The sequence below is a fragment of the Penicillium manginii genome, assembly GCF_028828005.1.
Source record: "Penicillium manginii strain IBT 31320 chromosome Unknown utg000003l:1.0-959480.0:1.0-959601.0, whole genome shotgun sequence".
Taxonomy (NCBI): domain Eukaryota; kingdom Fungi; phylum Ascomycota; class Eurotiomycetes; order Eurotiales; family Aspergillaceae; genus Penicillium; species Penicillium manginii.
In genome coordinates this window covers 231,270-248,467 of record NW_026643104.1, presented here as the reverse complement: position 1 = coordinate 248,467, position 17,198 = coordinate 231,270, and the positions used below count along the sequence as shown (strand labels likewise).

Sequence of the window (17,198 nt, the reverse complement as noted above, 5' to 3'; positions counted from 1 at the left end):
CCCTTGCAATCTCCAATCGAATCAACACCCCGGGCAAACCCCAGGCAAAAAGAACAAAGAAACCCAAAAACCAGGCGCTGAAAAAAAAAGCACTTATCGAACCTTACACGACCAACACCCCCTCTTTTCTCACGACCAAAAACACAAAACAAAACAAACCGCGAGCCCCAGACTCGAAGCTACACCTTGACTACAATTTTCTCCTGTCTCAATCACGATCCCGACCCGACCCAATGCTCTGATTCACCCGCAAGACGTCAAACGTCACCTCAGTCCAGCTCACGATTCCCGCGCAAGGCAACCGACAATGCGCCTCCACCTCGTAATATCCCGCCACGGGCTCCCCATCACGCGCATCCTCTGGACAACGACAACAACCCCCGGCTCACCACCAGGCTATGGCGCGCAACAACGCAGCGGCGCAGCTCCAACAATCGCGTCGACCCGAACTCCGCATCTCGCGCTAGCCAATGGAGCCAGCAGCGCTGCCGGCGGATACACAGTCGCACAATTGCTGGAAGACGTGAACGATGTTGTCCCGCTGGAGACGGAGCCGAGTATGTTCGACCTTGACCCTGAGTTCAGCGGGACGTGGGGGTTGGAAGATTACGTCGTCGAAGTTGACGGGTCGGAGTGTCTTCATTTTATGGAGATTGGGGGCCTGCTGAGGGATGGCGATGAGGTTGTGTAAGTGAAATCAAGTGCAGTCTTTCCCACATCTTACGCTTAGTTACTAACGGATCGCAGAATTCGGTCTCTGGAACTTGTAGATCTACGCGCGAGAAGATTATGCGGGCGTCATCAGATTACGCCTGAGGGGAGACATCTGATTGATGGCGTTCCTTTTGGATCGCCGTTCTCGAAGAGGAGTTTTGCCACCAGGCCGACTATTACTATTCCTCCGCGGAAGAAGAGACGGACTGTTTTTTCGGGGTGGGAGCAGGTTCCTGGATATGCGAATGGGCACGAACAAGAACCGGGCGCTGACGAGGAAGGTGATGGCGAGTGGCTGCCGCCGAATGCGGGATTCGGGAAAGAATTGTCTATCTTGCCGGCTGATCAGGAAGTCTCAGAGATGGGGACTGTCATTCGGCACCCGATTGACCACGACGACGACCACTCTGCAGATGAAGACAGCGACGCCGATATCTCCGAACCCGAAGAAGCCGAGCTGGAGAGTGAACTCAAAGCTTTGAAAGCAGACTTTGAAGAACCTGCGTCGCAGTTCATTGATATTCGAAATCATGGCCAGCTCGCTAATCCTGCTATCCCCGGTACTGGCCCCGCGCTGCGCTCCAGCTTGGTCGATAAGAGGCCTTCTTCCGCGGATAGTCTGCGTCGGGGATCGGTGGCGGGCGCTTCTTCTCTTTCTAGCAAACGCTCACGTGTGGATGAGTTTTCTCCGCGCAATTCCAAGGCCGTTAGATTCAGCCAGGGCGGCGAGGCGCCTATCAACCCCCCCCACAAATCGATAATAGTGTAGCTGAATCAACCGAGTCTGAGGCTCAGTCTACCCCTTGCTCTTCGAAGAAGTCCAGCGTCACGTCGGATTCTGACTCTGATTCCGACTCTGATTCCGACTCTGACTCCTCGGACGAGGAAATGGCAGACGCCTCATCCGACTCCTCAGATTCAAGCTCCGACTCCAGCTCTGATTCCAGCTCCGATGACTCTTCCGACTCCGAGGGCGAGGAAGACACAGTCTCCCAGAGGAAGTCTCACGTCATGGCCCCTCCCGGCGAAGGATCCATCCGCACCAAGAAGAGCAACCAGCGCTTCAAAATGCGCCGTCGTCTATCCAAACTCAAAGAAATAGGCATTCTCCCCGCCGAGGCTGACTTTGCCGCCATGCGGTCGTGGGCAGATGCCAACGGCGGCTGGCACTGCGATGAGTCTAGCATGATCTCCACCACAACGAAGGAAGAGCCCGCCCAGCCCAAGCTTTCCAAGGCGGAGAAAAAGGAGCAGGAACAGGCTGAATTCGAAGCCAGACGTCAAAAGCTTCTTCGTGACCTTTCATCCGGCGGTGTCGCTGTAGACGAGACGTCCGAGAAGGAGAATGTGCCCCCGGCTACTACGACCGAAGAAAGCCTCGAAGACGCAAACGATAAGCCTGAAGAACAATCCTCTCGCCGACGAACTCTCGACATCGGCAGCTCGCGCCGACTTCTCTTTGGATCTCTGGGAGTACGCACGCCCAAAAGCAAAGAGGACGAAGAAACCACTCGCAGAAAGCTAGCCGCACAGGCAAGCGCCGTCAGCTCTCGACGGAAATCATCACAGCCTGCGCGTCCCAAACCGGAAGAGACTGCAGTCGGGGAGGACGATGAGGAAGTGGATTGGGAATCCAAGCTTGATATCAGTGCCACCGAGTGCATTTACACCGACATCAAGCTGACCGCGCCTCCATTCCCATTCAAAAATCGCTGGGATAAGGAAGCGGACTCGATTCTGCGTGAGCGAATGGGCTGGGGAAAGAAGCGCAAGCGCAAGCAGCGAATCCAGGTTTACAATGAATATTATGGGGATGAGGAGTATGATGAGGAAGGGTATGCCTATGAGAATGGCTACGACAACTACGATGAGAGTAACATGGAACTCGACTACGAGGAGCCTGCTCATGATGCTGATGCCGATGCCGAGGATGAGAACGAGCATGAAAATGAGCAAACTGCCACCGCTACCGACGACCTCCCCCTCTTCCCAGCCGACCCCTCCTGCATCGCGGACCTTCTCGAAGAGGAAGCCAAGCCTGGATCAATCATCGCCTTCCGACAACTGGATATGTCCAAAGCGACAAACTGGCAGCCCCGAATGTCCGAGTACCGAGTCGCAGAAGTCCACGACGTTCTCGACGGCGGTATTCTCAAGCTCCGGCTGGCCTTGCGTGACCGTCGACCAACAGTCGACGCCGCCGGCGACGACGACGATGAACCTCGCCTGTATGATGGATTCGAGATGCCCGGGATGGACGACGAAGAGGACGACGGATACCGCGACCTCGCCTTTGCAGAACTCAGCGAACCCAAGCTCTTGCATCCAGCACAGCTAGAGAACGAGAACGAGGCGGAAAAGGGGAAGGACATTGTTCGTGAAGGTAGCATGTCAGTCAATTAACTCGCTTGCTGTTTCATTCGCTCACGAATCAAAGTGTCTCTGTAGTCCAAGATTCAATGCCAGGCCCATACGCCCATCAAGCGGTAGTGTCCGCTCCCCCAGTCGATATGGACCTGGACCTGGACCTGGACCTGGGTCTAGATGATCCGATTCCTACCACCGTCGTAACGAGCGTTACGCGGAATTCGCCAAATACTCCCGGTAGAACCTCCGACGTGCCGTCCATCCAGGCAACCGGTGGAGTACGACTACCAAAGACAGCGGAAGATGATAATCACAGCGAGCACAGTGACTCTGCCCCCGTACCATCCCCTTCATTCTCGGGCTTCCACTCCCATTCCCACTCCGCGCGATCGTCGCCCGGCGCGGGGATCCGCATCCGCCTAAATGAAGCCGATGAGGAAAGTCATCTAGAGGGCCACACCCTCATCGACGAGCAGCAATCGATGCTGGGCCATACCCTGATCGGTGAGCCGTCGACGCTAGGCGATAGCAACCCGGATGGCTCGGCATTATCATTCGCGTCGGCGTCCATCAATCAATCCCACATTCCGCCCAGCCGCCAGATAATCAACGATTCCCTCCTCACTCCATCACGCCAGTTTGGAGGAGACTCGAGTCAGAACTCACTTCTCGCTAGCCTGCACGCTCCTGAGTCTGCGAATGATGACATCGACAACGACAACGAACCCAGCGCAGACTCGGGCGTAGCACTAGGCGAAGTCCAAATCGAAACAAGACCAACACTTGCAACCGACGGCGTAGACGACGACCTCCTCCCAGACTTCAATTTCGACCTATCCCCAGATGAAGACCGCGTCCTAAACGACGAATCAAGCCTCCACCTCTCCCCGGGTCCCTCATCATCACCTACACACTCGCAAAGCTCACGCTCCCCCTCCGTCTCCTCCCGCAAACTCCCCACAAGCGCACAGCAAGAACCAGAATCAAACTCAAGCCCAGACTCAGACCCCGCGATCGCGAAACACTCGCGTTCACCGTCTCCGTTACTGAAATCGTTAACGCCGCCGGCTGCGTCTGCGTCTGCATCAACGAGATCCCGAAAGCGATCTTCTCGCACTTCGCAGAAAAATTCTCAGGCCCCTGCTCCAGCGCAAATTCAGCAGATTTCCGACTACATCGGTCTAACGCAGAATTCCTCCCCGCTACCGCCACGGGATACATCGACGCCTCGGGCCGAAGCGACAACGGGCGCGAACAGCAACAGAAACAGCATCGACAGCAGCCCTCCTCGTCCGCGCCGCACGCGCGCATCGTCCAAGGCACAACTCCTCCAGTCAATGTCGCAATCCCCGAGCAAGATTCCAAAGCGCAAGAAGAATGCCAAGGAGAAGCGTGTTGAGAAGCGTCCTTCGCCGAAGAAACCCGAGTGGAGATTTTGATGCATCAATACACCAGACTACTACCTAACTTACCTATCACTCGCTTTGGGTAGGGGGTACATACTTAACCTACTTCGGAATGGCATCCACCACCCAAGACGAGCATTGGGTTGGATGGACCACTATGTTCGAATTTATTCGATCGAAAGCTGTACTGTACTTTACGTACTATTTAGTACCTTGCTGACTCGGCTTTACCTACCCCATGCTGTGCGCGGGGCTTTGTATCTATCTACCACGTTCTTTTCGCTGTAATCACTATGATGGATCTGGACATTCTTTTATACCCAATACTATGCAGAATTCAAGTTAAATGAGATGAGATGAGATTCATTCGGAATATCTTATGCGGGATTCCCCCGGGCTGTCGCAGTATGCACACTAGGATGTAGTTACAGTCAACCAAGCAGCAAACAGGAAATGTTGACAATGTCCCCTTCCTGATTGGCTGGACGTGATGTCACGATCAACACTAAACGATCGAACTATCTCCCCATCACCGCATCCAGCACTCGACCAGGTTCAAGTTAGAATTCAATTCTGCTGAGAAACAAAGCCTAAAATTCTAAAACTTGATTAATTTCTTCCTTCTCTCTGTGTCTCCCGCACCTCTTTGAAGCCCATCCCATCCACCCCATCCCGTAATACCAATGCTAATGCCCCTCCCCCGCCTGCGTCACAATCCATCGCCAATCAGCGGCACCTCTGGCGTCAGTCTGCGTTACTTTTATTCGTGGCAGAGCCAGGGCCGGGATCAGGGTCATAGGCAGAGCCAACTTCACTGGCAGACTCGGACGGGTCTTTCTCTTCACCTTCCTCTTTCTCTTTCTTCCTCGTCATTTCATCCCTCTCGGGGTATATCATCAACACCCATCCATTGCCTATCCAAAGCCAACACTAAAGCCATACCTAAAACCACACCTCTTCCCCCGCAGACAAAAGAAAAAGCCCAAAATTCCCCACCGCTCCATTCTCTCAGAACAAAGCACCCCCTCTCAAGCCCAATTCCAAGTCTAAACCAATTCCCAAAACGAATCCCCTTCCCCCTCAAAGAAACCAAAACTAAACCCACACGCACCGAACACCGACACCTCTCTACCTCCAAAATGCCACACTTCAAACTAAAAGACCTCCCCACCCTCAAAAACATTCCCCAAAAACTCGAAGTCGACGTCGAAGGGGTAGACGACGGCAAAGTCCTCCTCGTTAAAACCGGCAACACGGTTCACGCGCTTAGCCCGCGATGCACGCATTATGGGGCGCCGTTGAAGGGCGGTGTCATTGAGGGTGAGAGGCTTACTTGTCCGTGGCATGGGGGTATGTTTCGTTTCCTTTCCCTTCAAGTTTTCTCGCTGCTAGCCTTCTGGGCAGAGATGCGCAAAAAGCAAAACAGGCCTAACTTTCTCCCAGCCTGCTTCAACATTACTACCGGTGATGTCGAAGACGCACCGGCCCTAAACGCGCTGAATAAATACGAGATCATCGAGAAAGATGATGGCGTTTATATCGAGGCTGAAGAATCGGATATTAAATCCGGCCATCGGGATCCCGCCTTGAAATGCAGTGTTTCTTCTGACTCGGATGAGAGGGTCCTTATTGTTGGAGGGTACGTCGACTCCCTGAATCCGATATAAAAATCCATCTAACCCAACCCCAAAACAGAGGAAGCGGCACAATAGGCCTAATCCAATCCCTCCTAACAAAAAAATACCGCGGCAAAATAACAATCCTAACCAAAGAGCCCGCAAACCTCATAATCGACAGACCCAAGCTCTCCAAAGCCCTAATCCCGGACCCGGACAAGATCGCCCTCCGCCCAAAACAATGGTATAAAGACGCCGGCGTCGAGATTCTATCTGAAGAAGTCACATCCGTCGACTTCGACGCAAAAACCGTTACAACCTCCTCCTCAAAACACACCTATACCAAACTCGTCCTCGCAACAGGCGGTATTCCCAAAACACTCCCCCTGCCTGGATTTGACTCGGTGAAAAACATCTTCACCCTTCGCACCGTCGCAGACGTAAAATCAATCCTAGACGCACTGACCACGCTCAAAACCGACAACAAGGCCCCCAAAAAGGTAGTCATCATAGGCTCATCATTCATAGGAATGGAAATCGGCAACGCACTGGCCCAAGACACCGCCAACGCCGTAACGATAATCGGCATGGAATCAGCACCAATGGAACGAGTCATGGGCGCAGAAGTAGGCCGGATCTTCCAGCGTAATCTTGAAAAGGCCGGTATAAGATTCATTCTCAACGCCTCTGTCGAGAAAGCTTCCACTCCATCCGCATCGACATCCACCTCCGTCCATCTCGGCGATGGATCCGTCATCCCGGCCGATATCGTCATTCTAGGCGTCGGCGTGCGTCCCGCCACGGACTTTTTAAAGGGTAATGAGAGAATCTCGCTTGAGGGGGACGGGTCTGTGAGGACGGATGAGCATTTTGCCGTTCCCGGACTGGACGGTGTCTTTGCTATTGGGGATATAGCGAGATTTCCGTACCACGGTCCTGGCGGTGATGGATCGCTAACGCGCATTGAGCATTGGAATGTCGCGCAGAATGCGGGGCGGAGTGTTGCGAGGTCGATTTTGCATGCTGGTGGTGGTGGTGGGGGGGTTGGAGACCAACTTGAAGCCGAGTATACCGATTTTCTGGTCTGCGGTGGGGGGGTCAGATGCGGTATGCGGGGAATACGGTTAATGGGTATGATGATGTGTTTGTCAAGGAGGAAGAGGGGAAGTTTGTTGCGTATTATTTTAGGGGGGGAGATTGTTGTTGCGGTTGCTACTATGGGGGTTGATCCGGTTATGGTTAAGGTTGCGGCGCTTATGAGGGTTGGCAGGATGGCTGGGAAGAAGGAGGTTGTTTCTGGGATTGATGTTTTGGGGTTGGAGTAGGATGGATTGGATTGGATTGGATTGGATTTGTGTCTACCAGTGATCTTGGTTTCGGTTTATTGTTGCCGTTTGGGTTTTTTATATCTACTTAGGTGTGCTTGGGCCAAATTGATGTCTACTTGGGTTCAATTTACTCAACCTGATAACTTGAAGAGTATAGCAACGTAGTGTATACACGTAGACTTTGGCATGACTGTACATAGTAATCCTTTTAGCCGGAACGCCCTCCGCGAATGTAAATAACATGGGAAATATCACAGATGCAAGTAAGACCTCTTCTTCACTCCTTGCTCTTCTTCTTGCTGTGCTTCGACTTATCCCGCTTGGACTTGTCCTTATCCTCGCTCTTCTCCTTCTTCTCCTTCTTTTCTTTCTTTTCTTTCTTCTCCTTCTTAGGCTTCTCCTCCTCCTCATCCAGATGAACATCAACCGTAGAAACAACCGCCTCCGCAGCAGGCTCGATCGAGATCGGAACAACCCGGTTCGACCTCTTACCCGCAGACAAGAAAGCCGGAGGAAGCGACTGACCCTCCTGCTCAGCAAGCAAAAGCTTTTCCTCATCCTCAGCCTCCAACATCGTCCCCTCAACGCTCAAAAAGCCACGATCCCGATCCGACCCCGGAATAACATCCACGTCCACAACGCGGAACTTCACATTCCCACGCACACGGTGGCCAGACACAGACTGGAAATGACCCGTCGCCTCGTCCTCCTCCTCGCCATCCTCGAGGTCAAGCTCGTCCACCGCAAGTGCAGTCGGCTGGAATAGTTCCTTCTCGACGTCAAAGTTCGCAGGCACGCCCTCGGGCCCGGACTCGTCGTCCGTCGTGCCGGTCGTAGTATCATTATTCTCGTCCTCGCCGGGCTGGACCCAGCGCCACGAAGGCGGTAGTCGCTTGCGCTCGATACCGACGGAGAAAAGGTTGAATATGACGGCGCCGAGGAAGCCCTCGGATTGCACGTTCACACTGCCTTCGAGAATTTGGCCGCGCTGCGGGCGGAAAACGAGGAATGTGGCCGTCAGGTAGACATACAGCACGCCGTACTCGTCCGCAGTGCGGGCCAGCGTCAGCGGCTGCGGATTCGGGTCGGAGGATGGGCGCGGTGTGGATGAGGGTTTGGTGCTGGAGATCGAGGAGTTGGAGTAGGCCATGATGATTCCCTTCAAGGGTGGGTAGTATGTCAATAGCAGTGGGGAGAGGTGCTCGGCAAGCAGCGAGGCCAAGGCGTGAGTGGGCGAGATAGAGATGGGCGATAGTGGGAGATACATCGTAGCGGTGACCAGGGAGAATGGCGAGCCTGGTGATTCGGCCGTGGCGGATGTAGTGCTGGCGTCAATCTTGCCGGACTTTTCTTTCTTGTTCTTCTTTTCGCTGAGCTCGGCCTGCTTGCGCTTCTTTGAGGGCGAGACGTCCTTGTTCTTGTGCTTGCGTTTGCGCTCCACGTCAGTGGTCGCCACGGGAGAACTGTCCAGATCCATTGCGTCGACTGCCATTATTGCGGCAGTTGAGCTGTCGTGTGTGGGAGCGGGATCTGCTGTTGGGGGATATTCTTCTTCTCCAAAAATGAAGTCGGCGCAAAATTAGAAATTATTTTCTACTTCGGTGGGCAGAATGTTCACCGCTTTGGATGGCTGGATGTGGGTCTGGACACTCCATCATTGCGGCTACCTTACTAGTACTTACTGCTGTTGCATCAAAGAGTCCCTTTTACTTCCCCCGTGCGATGCTGTGAGAGCATCTTACACTCTTCAGCGTCTCATGTTGAACTTTTAAGTCGATTGACTTACGGAGACCATGTCGCTTCTCCCGCTCATCGGATGGGCAGTGCTACCCGGCGTAAGTTGACATGGAGTTATTGTGTGGAGAGGAGAGCTAACACTGGGAATACACAGTACGCCACATCATTCCTCCAAAACGTCTACTATGGCCTCACAATTCGCGCCGGGGATCCCAAACCAATGCCCCAAACGCCCCGCTTCGAAACTCACCGCCGTCGCATCTTCATCCTCGTCATCGTCAGCTACCTCCTCTACACCCTCTATGAAACCTTCCACCAAGTACAAGTTGCAGGCAACTACTACACCCTATTGGACGTAACACCTTTCGACAGCGACAAGACAATCCAGTCCAAGTTCCGCCGCCTCGCCGCGCGCTACCACCCCGATAAAATCGGCCACCAAGATGGAGCCGACATCCTCTTCATGCTCCTCCGCCAGGCGGAAGAAACCCTCCTCGACCCAGTGCAGCGCTTCGCCTACGATCGCTTCGGCCCCGACGCCCTAAAATGGGGCGGCCAGTTGAAGACCACGCAGGAGTTCTTCATGATCTCGCTCACCCGCCTGGTGTTGCCGCAGTACGTGTTGTCACTGGGCGCAATGTTGGTCCTGAACTGGCTCTGGTGGGGAGGATTTGGACGCTACGTAAGTCCCTACACCAACTCGGCGGGCTCTTCCTATTCCCGCATTTTCCAGCCCCATACTAATAACCCGCAGTGGCGCTTCTTTTCCCTCGCCGCCATGGTCGTCCTCGAATTAGCCTTGATCACGCGGCCCCGCGCCGTCTTCATGCCCGCAGCTTATCTCCCTCCAGCACTGAGCGCCTGGCTACCGGCGCAATCATTCCACCTCCTCCCATTCCAAATCCTGACGATCGCGCGCCGCGTCTCAATCACGATCCACATCTTCATTTCGCAAATCGCTCCAAAGGCCCAGGCCCAGGCCCAGGTCCCGAACGGCGTCTCCCCGCAGACGATGCAGCAGGTGGTGAAGCTGGTGCAGACGGCGCAGCAGACGGATCTGGAAGCTACGCGGTCGCTTCAGCTGGCTCAGGCGCCGTTCCGCGGCGATCGCGAGACTGTTTCTGGGTTGCGGCGCGGGATGCAGGAGGCTCTTGTTTTGGCCGGGGTGCGGTCGAGTCCCGGGGTGCAGCAGGCTGTTGGGGAGGTTATTCAGCGGCGACAGGCTAAGATTAATGCTGGGGATGGTGGTGGGGACGGGGATGGGGATGGGTCTTCGTAGGAAGGGTGGTGCCAGTGGTCATGTGGAAATATCTTATTTGGTCATAGAGTATTGCATAGATAGCGAGTAAATAAGTGGAGATGTTCCAGTATACTACTTTCGCGTTTTCTTCTTGGTAGCTAGGCATCGAGATATCCGGGTTTAAAATTTATTTTTATTTTATTTCCATGAAATGTGAGCTGTAAGTGCTGTCTCAGATGGTGATGACGAGTCCAATTGGAGTTCGGTACGCTAGAGGGGAAAATTTCTCGAAAGAGCCCTGGAGGTGTTACTACTAGGACTCCTTAGTATATACTAGGCACTCGAGATGCTGAATAGTGCTAGTATGTAAAGTGAATGTAAATTTGAAAATGAATACGGTATGGATTAAATATAGAAATTGCGGTGAGTGAAAGAAAGTGAAGTCTTTGTTGTACTGGGTATGTGGATATCATTACTGTACGGAGTACAGAGCACACAGATGGAAAATGTAAAATGTAAAATGAAAAAAAAAAAGCAGGCCAGTGCGAGGGCGAGGGTAGTTCGGGAGATGGCGGAGTGCTGACAGTATTATGTGTATACCTAGGTATGTAGTGTACTAGGTTGACTACAGACTATGGCTATAGCCCTGGAGACTATAGATATAGATATAGAGTGAATACAATAGATGATAGTATTCTGATCTACAGTATATATACTCCAATCTACCTAGATGCTCTGCTCTATTCTACTGCTCCTCTGCTCTGCTCTACTGTACACGGCAGATATAGATCTGTATTGTTGTAACAGTACAGTCACACCCCCTGCAGGTATGGTGGACAACCACCCTAAGTGAGTGTAATTACAAAACACCCGCGATCCTCTCGAAACGAACCACGCAACGCAAGAGCAAAGAAACCTTTTTCTATCGCAGAATTAGACGAGATGGCATCCACACGGCCTTGTGCCAGTCCACTTCGCCCCTTTCCCCCCCTTCCATCCCTTTCCCTTTCCCCTCCATCCCACTCATCTCATCCCTCCTCTCACCATCCTCTCATTCCCAACCCCATCACCCTCGACTTTCGCCTCAACCCTGAATCGCGACTTCAGACTTGCCTACCACTGACCTGAAATACCATCTCTGAACGCCCCGGGCGGTGGAACACCACGTCACGATCACCGTCATTCTCACCACATTCACCCTCATCCCAATCCCTTCTCTTCCATCCAACCTCCCCCACTCGCCATACCACCATCTTCATCATGCCCGCCAGCACTCCAAACGGTCGCTCCAACCGGGCCGCCGCCAAACCTGCCAACTCTCTCGTCCTCACACTGAAACTCTCCCCCGATTTACTACAACGCTTCCTAGACCCGGCCGACCGGAAGCCTGCCACGCCCACCCCCACTGACGACAAGATCAACGAACACTCTTCCCCAGCTTCATCCTCCGAAGTCCCTGTACCGCGTCCTTCATCCGCCGACAATGCGTCCGAAGCCGACGCGACCTCAACGCCAGCCACCGGCGCTACTCCTGGCGACACACCACGTCGGAAGGGCGTTCCGGGTCCCAAGCCCGGCAACAAACGCGCAAATGGCCAAACAGAGCCCGCGAAAGCAAGAGGTCGACCCGGTCCCAAGAAGAAGCCCAGACTGTAAGTAACAGACCTGCGCAGAACCTCAATCCCCAACCACCTCCACCACTTGAACGAACCCAACTAACGCTTAAAACAGAGACGAAGGCGAATTGGGCAAAGTGGCCGCCGCGCACCGACTAGGACCCAAAGCCAACACCGGCGCCATCAATGCCGGTCTCCGCGCCTTAGACCGCACCGGAGCTCCCTGTCGTAAGTGGGAAAAGCAACCACTCCGCCTGCGAAGCTTCACGGGTATCCTGTGGCAGCTCCCATCATGGAAAACGCATGCCCTGGCGAAATCGGAAAATGTCGATGGCACAGTCACTGTCGCCTTGGAGAGTGGTGACAGCGACACAAAGCCAACCCTGACGGCACCCGGTACCGACACAATGAACGGCAGCAGTGCTGTCCCGAGTGAGAAGAGTAACTCGGGTGACGGCGATATCACTCCGGCTCCCTCGAATCTGGTCGAGCCTTCATCACCGGCGATCGCGATGGCTGCTTGAAGCGGTCGTTGTGTACATTACATCTAGGGGATTCTCTGGCTCTCTTCTCTTTTTTTTTTTCTCTAACGCATCTACGCATTAACTGCGCGTTGTGTTTGCGCCCTATGTCTGGCCTTTCCATTTCCCTTCCCCTTTCTCTTTCTCTTTCTACTTCTTTCTTCGGGCTATTCGTGTCTGTGTTTTTTTACGGATCTAAGGTTTAATTGGCGTCTTAAGGGAAGTTTTGGTTCAAATTTCGTTTATCCTCGGTCGATGATCCCGGCCTGTCATGCTTGGATGGATTGTTCTCATTCTGGGAGTCTACTTTTTACTGTATCATATTTTATCATGTTTGAGACTCGGTGTTTGATGGGAAAGGTGAAGGATTACCCTTTTATTATTAGTATTTCTTATTGTCTTTCTCCAAAATTTGATTGTCAACAATATCCATGGATTATACCATGCATCGCGTGTCGGAGTAGTCGGAGTAGATCAGTAGTAACTACCTTTGTACCTCGTAGGTATATCTATTTACTTAGGCTAGGTAGGTATGTGTCCGCCCTGCCTTTGTCAAAGAAACCCTGGAACACTTTCTCTCTAAATTCGAATATAAATCTGATCCAACATTTATCTCCCATCCATCTCCTGCCCAATTACCCTCGAAACAACCTTGGAATACACAACAGTTTACAAAACGCCTAGATCGGAGAGGGGTCCTCGTGACTGTCGCAATCGCAAACCTCCGTTTTCTTCTTAGCCGGGCCTTTCCCCGCAGTCTTGGACTACATCTTCACTATCCTCTTGTTTTTTGGATTCCCATAGAAAAGGAACTCGTTTCCGACCGGTCCCACTCTCTTACACAATACGACTTTCCTAAAGGTTGCTCTCGTCCGCGTTCAAGCGTTATCCGGCGCTGCTTCCGGTCACCAGATGACCCGCTTGTCACGCAACGTCAGCAGAGACCCCTCAGTCCACGAAACAGGCGCGAATGTTAAACTGTACTGGAGGATCCTGAGCGTCATTTGAATAACCGGGGGGAAGGGTGTGACTGCGAACAGCACGAGATCCTAATGACCGATATTCCTGGTGGAGCTCGTGGAGCTCCAACATACGGCACCTCCTACTCCACCTCCGGCCCACCACGCCGCTCTTCCTACGCCTCCGTCCTGTCGGGCACCGCTATCTCTCCTCCAATCTCAGGCTCCTTAACCAACCTCATCCACGATCCCAACTTATCCTCTTACCCATCCGTCACATCCTCTCACCACGACGGCCGTCCCTATCGGCCACTATCCGGCCTGGATGCCGACATGCACATGAACTCCGCTTGGAGGAACATGACGTCCTCAGACGCTCTGCCCACCTTCTCCCGCAAATATGCCAGCCTGCGACCAGCAGACTTCCCACACTCCTTCTCCCTCCCTCCTGATGCCTCCCCTCCCTTCTTCACCCCCTCCTACCTCCGTGACTCCCGCTACATCTCCCGCCTCGACGCCGCCCACCGAGCAAAGCTCCTAGCTCAACAGCGTGAGGCCTCAGCTATCACAACCTCCACCTCGAACAACAACCCGCAACAACCCCTCTCCGCATCTTCCAGCAATGTCCACCTCCCTCGGATGGCGCCCTCGCACCGCGGGATGACATATGATATCATCGAGAAGGAACCCCCCCCCACATCAGCAACCGATACCCCGATGCCCCTACCAACGCAGTGGGGCGTCGACGACCGCCACGACATCCTCGAGATCTCCAGCGACGGGCTTGAAGTCCGCTACACAGCCGGACCCCAGCACAAGACAAACGAGCACGAAGCCGCCGCCCTACGAGCCGACAACCCCATGCCCCCGCAATGCGGCATCTACTACTTCGAGATCAAGATCGAGTCGAAGCCGAAGGAAGGGTATGTCCGAACGATGCTGCCACTGCCAGCAGACAATAGTAATCATAACACTAGCGGCAGCGGCAGCGGCAGCAATAACAATAACACCTCCTCCTCCTCTGCCTCTGGAGCAGGCGCAAGTGGAATCCGTACTGATCTCGGCTCTTGTTGCAGGATGGTAGCGATCGGCCTCTCAAGTCCCAAGGCCTCGATCGAGCGTCTGCCCGGCTGGGAAACCGAGTCCTGGGCCTACCACGGCGATGACGGGAAGTCCTTCTTCGGCGAATCGCAGGGCCAGGGCCGGAGTTATGGGCCGACCTATGGCGTCGGTGACACCGTCGGCTGCGGCGTGAATTTCTCCACGCGCTCGGCCTTTTTCACCAAGAATGGCGTCTTTTTGGGCACCGCGTTCTCTGGGTTACCGGAGATTCAACTATATCCTTCTGTTGGGATGAAACGGCAGCCGCCTGTCTGTTTGAAGACGAATTTTGGACAGGAGCCGTTTGTTTTTGATATTGATGGGATGGTTAAGGTGAGTTTATCTGATTTTAGTTGAGACTAGCCTTGAAGGCTGGAATGTTTCTATCCATATCCATGCGGACAGCTAACCCGTTCCCAGCATGAGCGAGCATCAATCCAGGCTGAAATCAACCTCACAAGCACGGATACCCTCCAACCGCCCCTCGACGAATCATCGCTTTTGCAGGAGCTGGTGGCTCAGTTCTTGGCTCATGATGGCTATGTCGAGACGGCACATGCATTTGCGCAAGAAGTCGCCACGGAAACGGCGGCTTTGCAAAGCGGACACGGTGCGCCGCTGAAGAAATACGAGGTGGAGGAAGATCATCATGCGGTTCATCGGAATAGTAAGTTAAAAATTCGAGGGGAAATCCTCCATTCGTTTCACTCCTTGCCAACCCAAATCCAAATGCAAATACTAACAACATCCCAGAGATCCGCGCTGCAATCTTGGACGGCGACATTGACAAAGCCCTAAAGCATACAAACGCTTACTACGCCGACGTCCTTAAAGAGCACCCGCAAATCCACTTCAAACTCCGCTGCCGCAAATTTATAGAAATGATGCGCAAATCACAAGAACTGCTCCTGCTCCAAGCGTCCAGCCCCACATCTGCATCTGCATCCAAGCGGCGCCGCTCAGCCTCACCGGGCTTAGACGAGCACGCCGTCTTCGACCAGGAGATGGAACTTGACGATGGAGGCTGGGACGGAGACGGCGACGGCGACGGGATGGAGACGGAAGAAAGCCCTAAGATGAACGAACGATTTAATGAGCTTCTTACCGAAGCTGTGGAGTACGGGCAGCAGTTACGACTTGATTATCATCAGTCTGGCGACGATGGGCTTGATCTGAAGATGCTTGATGAGGTATTTTCTTTGGTATGTTATCCTGATCCGAAGGGGTCGCCGCATGGTCATTACCTTGATCCTGAGGGGAGGGTTGCTGTTGCTGAAGAGTTGAATTCGGCTATTCTTGGTATGTTTACCCTTTTCTTTCTACTCGACGTGACCGAATTTATATTTCGCGCCATGCTATTTCCCGGGGGTAGCCTTTCTTCTCTCTTTACCCAGCTAATACATTTCAAACCAGTCTCGCTAGGCAAAAACTCCGAAGCAGCTCTTGAAAGGCTTTATCAGCAGACCGAGGTGCTAGTCAATGAAATCAGCGAGGGCGGCGCTGGGGCGTTCATCAATGTTCGGAATGATCTTTTGCTATGAGTTTAGCCGGTCCGGTCCAGTCAAGCCAACCCTCAGCTTGAACTTGTACGGACTGAACCGATTCCATTTATTCCTCCCCTTGAGCTTCAAGTTCCTTAAGCTCGAATTTAAGCTTCGAAAGGCGCTCGGTGTTTTTCTCCATCTGTTCTTCCTTTTTTTCCCCCCTCTCTTTCTCCCTCCCTTACCATTCCCTGCCCCTTATCTCTTCTGTGATCCTTTTCGAACCGAATTGAATTCACTTAAGAAATTTCCCGAGACTTGGGTTTATAGTATCTTTTATTCTACTCTCTGCTTCTCTCTGCTTTGTCGTGCCATACCAAACCTGAGAGAAGATGATTTATTCGGATTTCATCCCGCTCTATCGCGTAATTTTTCGTAAGGCGTGTCGAGACCTTAGTCAAGGGACCTTGCCCATCTACATGTATTGCGGCTTCTGCGGGCTGGCCTGGGTATCCCATGCACCCTGCTGGTGAAGGAATATCCGCTATGGATGAGATAGATACCTCCCTCTTCCACAGACGCCACTCGCCTCCGCATTCACCCGAACGCGGACCCCATTCGAGAATGTTTTGGTGTTTTCCGTTGTGGGCTGGAATCTAGAGCAGGCTGGCTCAGTTCTGATGATGATTTGGCCAAGGTAAGTAGAAGAGAAGGGAAGTGACTCGGGGGTATTTGATTCCGGTGTGTGGCTTGTTTACCCTAATGATGTGATGTGCTTCTCGACTTGGAGCTGGCTGGTCGATCTTTGATTTATTTTCTTCAAGAGGTGGATGAATTCGGTTAGGTGGTTAGTCTATGCTGAATGGCATGACCTTTATCTTGTGAAGCTTAACAGTGCAATAGACCTCCAATCATGGAAGTACTTCGCACATCTTTAATTCAAGTTTTACATGGGGTTTCTACAATATATGCGGTAAATGTCAATCTGATGAAAGTGCAGGCACCCCTTATTGATTTATAGATACCGGAAAGATTCTGCCTGCGATAGACTATCTGAAACCTCTTTGGAAAGTGAAGTGGTGACTAATCTGGGAAAAAAAAAGATGGAGCAC

General features: G+C 53.0%; 8 protein-coding genes across 8 annotated transcripts; 7 read left to right on the top strand and 1 right to left on the bottom strand.

Moving 5' to 3' along the window:
- Window positions 1–307: 307 nt before the first annotated feature.
- N7533_003448 (uncharacterized protein) lies at window positions 308–1,483 on the top strand (the record flags this gene model as incomplete). Its single annotated transcript, XM_057100098.1, has 2 exons — window positions 308–687; window positions 748–1,483. The coding sequence occupies 2 exons, from the start codon at window positions 308–310 to the stop codon at window positions 1,481–1,483; spliced, it is 1,116 nt and encodes a 371-aa protein (XP_056962786.1).
- A 119-nt stretch (window positions 1,484–1,602) lies between these two features.
- On the top strand, window positions 1,603–3,117 carry N7533_003447 (uncharacterized protein; the record flags this gene model as incomplete). The annotated part of the gene is made up of 1 exon (XM_057100097.1): window positions 1,603–3,117. The coding sequence occupies one exon, from the start codon at window positions 1,603–1,605 to the stop codon at window positions 3,115–3,117; it is 1,515 nt and encodes a 504-aa protein (XP_056962785.1).
- Window positions 3,118–3,224: 107 nt separating this feature from the next.
- N7533_003446 (uncharacterized protein) lies at window positions 3,225–4,520 on the top strand (the record flags this gene model as incomplete). Its single annotated transcript, XM_057100096.1, has 1 exon — window positions 3,225–4,520. The coding sequence occupies one exon, from the start codon at window positions 3,225–3,227 to the stop codon at window positions 4,518–4,520; it is 1,296 nt and encodes a 431-aa protein (XP_056962784.1).
- A 1,106-nt stretch (window positions 4,521–5,626) lies between these two features.
- nfr1 (putative AIF-like mitochondrial oxidoreductase (Nfrl)) lies at window positions 5,627–7,428 on the top strand (the record flags this gene model as incomplete). The annotated part of the gene is made up of 3 exons (XM_057100095.1): window positions 5,627–5,837; window positions 5,931–6,126; window positions 6,189–7,428. 3 exons carry the CDS (start codon window positions 5,627–5,629, stop codon window positions 7,426–7,428), a joined length of 1,647 nt encoding a protein of 548 aa, XP_056962783.1.
- Window positions 7,429–7,708: 280 nt separating this feature from the next.
- On the bottom strand, window positions 7,709–8,923 carry N7533_003444 (DNA-directed RNA polymerase I subunit RPA43; the record flags this gene model as incomplete). Its single annotated transcript, XM_057100094.1, has 1 exon — window positions 7,709–8,923. The coding sequence occupies one exon, from the start codon at window positions 8,921–8,923 to the stop codon at window positions 7,709–7,711; it is 1,215 nt and encodes a 404-aa protein (XP_056962782.1).
- Window positions 8,924–9,224: 301 nt separating this feature from the next.
- On the top strand, window positions 9,225–10,447 carry N7533_003443 (J domain-containing protein; the record flags this gene model as incomplete). The annotated part of the gene is made up of 3 exons (XM_057100093.1): window positions 9,225–9,266; window positions 9,323–9,850; window positions 9,923–10,447. The coding sequence occupies 3 exons, from the start codon at window positions 9,225–9,227 to the stop codon at window positions 10,445–10,447; spliced, it is 1,095 nt and encodes a 364-aa protein (XP_056962781.1).
- A 1,221-nt stretch (window positions 10,448–11,668) lies between these two features.
- On the top strand, window positions 11,669–12,548 carry N7533_003442 (uncharacterized protein; the record flags this gene model as incomplete). Its single annotated transcript, XM_057100092.1, has 2 exons — window positions 11,669–12,060; window positions 12,140–12,548. 2 exons carry the CDS (start codon window positions 11,669–11,671, stop codon window positions 12,546–12,548), a joined length of 801 nt encoding a protein of 266 aa, XP_056962780.1.
- Window positions 12,549–13,597: 1,049 nt separating this feature from the next.
- Window positions 13,598–16,146, top strand: N7533_003441 (uncharacterized protein; the record flags this gene model as incomplete). The annotated part of the gene is made up of 5 exons (XM_057100091.1): window positions 13,598–14,427; window positions 14,482–14,938; window positions 15,026–15,272; window positions 15,359–15,904; window positions 16,019–16,146. The coding sequence occupies 5 exons, from the start codon at window positions 13,598–13,600 to the stop codon at window positions 16,144–16,146; spliced, it is 2,208 nt and encodes a 735-aa protein (XP_056962779.1).
- Window positions 16,147–17,198: the final 1,052 nt, after the last annotated feature.